At 46.3% G+C, this 5,646-nt stretch overlaps 2 protein-coding genes across 2 annotated transcripts; both read right to left on the reverse strand.

Annotated features, from left to right (window-relative positions):
• Positions 1-977: 977 nt before the first annotated feature.
• TEOVI_000862300 (uncharacterized protein) lies at positions 978-3,713 on the reverse strand (the record flags this gene model as incomplete). The annotated part of the gene is made up of 1 exon (XM_067220764.1): positions 978-3,713. One exon carries the CDS (start codon positions 3,711-3,713, stop codon positions 978-980), a length of 2,736 nt encoding a protein of 911 aa, XP_067076865.1.
• Positions 3,714-4,959: 1,246 nt separating this feature from the next.
• Positions 4,960-5,277, reverse strand: TEOVI_000862400 (Archaic translocase of outer membrane 12 kDa subunit; the record flags this gene model as incomplete). Its single annotated transcript, XM_067220765.1, has 1 exon — positions 4,960-5,277. The coding sequence occupies one exon, from the start codon at positions 5,275-5,277 to the stop codon at positions 4,960-4,962; it is 318 nt and encodes a 105-aa protein (XP_067076866.1).
• Between the last annotated feature and the right edge of the window lie 369 nt (positions 5,278-5,646).

The raw sequence follows: 5,646 nt of genomic DNA on the forward strand, positions 1-5,646 counted from the left end.
AAGTTCTTAGTGCTCTTCTCAACAACGTTTTTCCATATTTCCTCGCCCCCGAGTAACAAAATGTCCGCCACAAATATTTCTCTCTTGTCAAACTTGTCCCTCTCCCGACTTTCTTTCCCTGTGATACAGGTGTGGAAATAAGAAGGGAGTGTACAGGAAATAAAGATGAAACCCAAAACAAATAAAACCGACAGGATGGAAAAAAAAACAAAAGGAAAGGAAAGTATATATAGTGCGACAAGCACCTTTACAGCAAGATGAAACTAATAATAATAATAATAACAATAGAAACATAGCACTGGAAGACATATATTTTTTTTACGCATATACATGCACGTATATATACATATATATGCACAAAAAGTGTCGACACGCAGGAGAACGGAAGAGGAGTCGCAACCAAAGATAATCAAAAAGACAAATAAAGCACGTTCGTGCACAACAATTTAATAAAAAGTTACTGCATAGGTACTCAAATCCACACTAGAGAGAGTGTGCCGACTAGAGGCGACCAACAACCACGGCGAACGGAGCTGAATGTCCACTAACGGATAAAGTTGCATAGTAACAAAAAAAAAACAGCTGACCGAACTATATTGTTATTGTGGAGAGAAAGGTTACATATGGCCACCGTACATTCCTTCACTTTATTTGGATGCCCTAACCCTATTTTATGAAGCCGAATGCTGGCCGTTTATATTTTCTATTGGCTTCCATATCCCGTTGTCCACGAGGCTCTAACATACAGAAGCCACGTGTAATGCCACATATATAAACAGATGTATATTCACCTTTAGCATGGGTTACCCGCAGCACATGGGAGATGGTCAAGAGGGGCACGCACACATATAATTAACACCTCTCAAAGTATAGTTCTCCTGTTTCAAATTTCTGCGCACGATGACGCAGTCCGTGCCTGTCGCTGGGATACTGGCACCAATTCGTACCATAATTAACGCTAAACGCACGGGTTCAGCTCACTTTGGTGCACTCTGGATCACTCGGTAAACCCCAATAATTGCCCCAACAAAACCAACAATGGCACCCGTTGGATGGATCATCGCTTTTAGAGGAGCATCCCGCTTCCCTGTGTCGTACCCCCCAAAGCAGTACATCACAGCAAGGTAAAACTCCGCTAAGTAACTCACCTGAAGCCAAATGGTAGCACTCCAGTTAGAATGAGATCGCACCAACCATATGTAGTTGAAAAGCCTTCGCATCAGCCACGGAATAAACAGAAAGACAACCTCAGCGCGTCCTGTTATCGACTTAGACGCTTTTTGCCGTACAGCGGCATTCCCATTGGTCTCAACTTCCTCCGTGTCAGTGACGCCTTTTTCCTCCGCTGTTGTGTCATCACCACCCTCCTCGAGCTTTTCACCCTGTTCGTCGGGTGATGTCATCTCAACAAAGAGCTTGCCGCATACACGACAGGCGGGGGCGATGTTCTCCGGATCAGCAGCCTCAAAGTAACCCGGGGAGGAGCAAATGGGCACGCCGAAATCGAGATCCACATCTGGGAAGTACAAATTTGCCTGCCGCCGGATAACGAGCTCACGGAAAAGCATTACGGAGCCCCTTGTGTCGGGGTCCTTACAACCACAGCGAAACCTGGGATTGTCTCTGACATTTGTATACTTGTACCAACCGGGGTTCAACAGACGAATTGTGTTCAGGAGGACGTCAATGCTGGCAACTATCAACCATAGCCAGTGGCAGTGCCGTTGAAGAAGCGCACGGTTTTTCTCAACCGGTGACAGGTTTAAAAAGTGCTCAGATGAAAGCAGGAGGAGGTCGCGGAGCAGACGGCGGGCAATAGTCGCGATACTGCGCACGGCCTGAAGTAGTATGAGAGGTGTGCTGAACTGGAGAATACCCTTGCGTCGACTCGCAGGTTTCCCCATCTCTGCTGCAAGACCTCTCTCCCTCTCTTCTTCCCTGTCGTCAGAGGGAGAGACAGTACCATTAGACTCTAAGTGGTTATCACCTTCATCAAAGGCTGCACCGAGTGAGAACATGTTCTCTTCTGCACCTATATCATCACCGTTATCAACAGCACTCCCACAACGTGCAAACTTGGCTCTAGAGGGTTGGTTCTTTGACATTTTGTTCATACTGTCACCTTCACCTTGGTGAGGCAACCGCAGAGCATCACCAAGCTTCGGTTCGTACGGCACAGTTTGGTACATTTTAAAATAACTCTGATGAGAGTCATCAGGATTTCTGCTCGTTGAGAAACCCTCGTTGTATGTGTCGCCTTTGGGTTTCCCTTCGTGCATCAAACTATAATTAAGCGAACCACCGCAAATGCTGCTGGGTGCCGTATTGTTGTTGTGAGCGATTGATGTGTTGTTGCTGTTGCTTGACTCATCATCGGCTCCAGTGCACCGGAGTGGCCGCAGTAACGTGGCAGGTTTTGATAGTGACGCCCTTGTGGTGTTACCAATACCAACTGCATACATCTCAGTGGCGGCAGGGTATAACGACGGAGGGGTCGCGGAAGGGGCGAGAGAACCCGAAGTGAGCGCCTCAGTTCGCAGCGGATCACGAACCATGAGACCTTTACCTTCTGATAGTGTTGAGAAACCCGCCACCTTGCGGTCTCCATCTTCTTTAGCCTCCTCGCTTTGCAACGCCATATCAGACGCTTTAATGGCACCAGAAACTCCCACCTCCTTCTGTTGTATCCCGGTCAGACTCGGACCAGTAGTAACTAATTTCGCATCGATAGAATGCAACTCTGAGACGAACTGACGAGGAAACTCCACACGAGCGACGTGCTCATATGTGTCACCAGGAACCAAAACTTCCCTATTCACAAACTGACCGGCGCTTCCTCCCCCAACACCATTGTTGTCCCACCCGATAAGTCGTCGCATCACGGACCCCGGTGGAAGGGATAAGTATCGGCATAAGAACGCCTTAAATTCACCCTTCACCTCCCTCATAGTCCTTCCATATTTCAAGGCAAGTCTTTCGTAAACCTCCTGCAGGTAAAAAGCATTCACTATCCAACGCCCCAACTTGAACAAGCTGCGTCCGTGGCGAATGGTGTTAATATTTTTTCGAAAACGTTCTGCCCAGTAATCTGCAGTCTCCTCCGAACCCTGTGGGAGGATTGACGGCCGCATCAAAAGACAAATTAAAAGATGCAAACTACACTGCATACACTTAAATAATCTGTCCCGACCGTCTGAAGCTGTCAACAAATAAAGAAATGTGCTTCGTGGAAGGTCATTAGGAATCAAGAACGCCATGTTGTCATCAGCACCCTGCAAGAAACCACCTACTCGCACCTGCGTGCGGTCAAAGTTGTCACCATCTCTACGTGAAACAACCCTGTTAGCAATATCTGCCTCCTCATCGTCGTCCAGACCATCTTCATCTTTTTCTGTGCCAGTGTTTGGATAAATAACTGTCATGAATGGGTCAACGGTGCCTGAATCTAAAAAACCTTCTGGAGAGCCATCGCCGGCCGGATCGGCTGCGTCGTCTTTACGCTTTGAACTCTCTTTGGGGAAGCCAAGTTCCTCCTGCAGAAGCTGTGAAGAAGTTCCTATTTTCACCACTCTCTTACGCGGTACTGGTGCTTTAATCGCAGATGATCCAGCGACCGTGTCAGGCAAAAACTCCTCCTCATTATTATTATTATTATTGTTATTATGTGCCCCAGCAACAGCAGCGTCGCATCCGCTGTTGTTACTGTCAGCCATTAATCCGCAGCTACTGCACGGTAGTTCGTGGCTGATAACCAATTCTGTTCCCTACAGGAGAACCAAAGTAAAAGAGGGTAAATGAAAAAAAAAAAGGGAGGCGGGAGAAATAGGGCAGTAGTACGGGGCAAAAATACACGGATCGACGCCCGTCACACTTTCTCCTTCCCGCTATAAACCAAAAAAAATAAAAAGAAAACACATACACACACACACAAAAAAAAAAAAAAGAGCGACGTTCCACAGTTCCATTTTTTTTGTACGTATACCACCACGCGAAGCACACAAACCGGATGGAAATATCACATCACAAACCTCACATTCATGTGTTTAAAGGTGCCTAATACAACAAGCCCAATAATGTAGAAACATGTACACCGCCTCTAGCGAAAAAAAAAAAATGGCTCAGGCACCTCATGAATAATGTGCCCTCAACTATACAAGGAGAATCCCAGTGGTTGTCTAATTGAAAAGACACACAAACTCGGAAATTATGAAAATTCACACCGCTACCTTAATAGTTTGAAACACTTCCTCCCTAAGTCACAGTTCTTCATCTTAGTTTCCCTAGCTTGGCTACAGCAAGGGATGGTTGCGGGTTAAACAAGCGTGCACCACACACGTATCTATTTATATATGCATAGTTAAGTCATACACTAATAACCCCCTGTTTAAAAAAAAAAAGACAAAAAACAAAAAGCTAATAAAGAGAGGTTTGCAAAAGCTGAAGTGAAGTATTACACCACACATTTTCACCCTGAGGTGGACAAGAGTTATCCAAGTAAACGGAAGACAGGTCAGACGATGCGGACCGACAACTTAGTGATAATAACAACAACTTGTTCGCTGGAAGTTTAGCATTTTAGCGGAGGAAACGAAAACAAGCTGTTTTTTTTTTAAAAATCGATGGCTCGCGACAAAGAAAGTGCCCAACAAAAAAAAGTTGTACTGAAGAAGATTTAAAGCACAACACCCCGTTACACGTCCAGTTGGTGCCTGAGAAAATTAGTTTCCTCCACCATTTGAATTTTTCGCCCACAACTCTCACCACTCACATCCAATACTCACGATATCGACGCCTGCTGCTTCACCCCCCCCCCCGCAAAACTATTCCTCGTTACTTTCCCGCAGGGCCTTTGATTCTCATTTACCCTTTCCCTCTTCCTTCTTTTGGTGCTCATCGGCCTCAACATACTCTTCTCCTATATTTTTTTCCCCCTTCCTCTGGCTCCCTTAATCAATAAATTCAAGCAGTGGAGGAAACATACTCCCTAGTTCCTGCTGCGGCGAGGCGCTTACGCTGCGGCGCGCTGCCGGGTTCATAAGCGGGGAACTTTTGCTCCCGCTCCTCCTCATCCTGCACTCCTGCGTAGTGCATCCACGCGAGGCCGAATCGCTCCGTGTCTTGCGTGACCATGGCAGCATTGTAAGCGATAACAAGCGCGGCAGGGGTTAAGAAGGAAAGGTAAACACTTCCAACATGCCTCGCATACGTCTTTGTGAACTGCCACACTTTGTTCCACCTACTCTCACCGTCAGCGGTACCGTTGAGCATCATAAACATATATATTTGCTTACGTGGCCGCAACTACTTTTGTTTTGATTATCGCTTGCGCTGCTACTGTTTCTACCGGATATTCGTCTGCGTCCCTTCCTTTCCGCACGAGAGGATGAGAGTGTGAATATGGAATAATTATTTTGCAGTGTAAAAACAAGCAGCCTGTGAAAGGTACACGGAACACGCTGTCAAGCAAAGCGATGAAAGAAAGAAGGCATGGAAAGTGCAGGAAGTCACGAAACAAGAAACAGTAACCTCAATAATGAGTGCAGCCTGCTAACACCGCATACTTGAGAAATGTGTTACACTCATCACCCTTTCTCCCGCATACTCGCAATAGGAGAGGAAAAATAATGGAGCGAAAACTGGAAAAAA

Source organism: Trypanosoma equiperdum (assembly GCF_001457755.1).
Source record: "Trypanosoma equiperdum strain OVI genome assembly, contig: ctg_1224, whole genome shotgun sequence".
Lineage (NCBI taxonomy): Eukaryota > Euglenozoa > Kinetoplastea > Trypanosomatida > Trypanosomatidae > Trypanosoma > Trypanosoma equiperdum.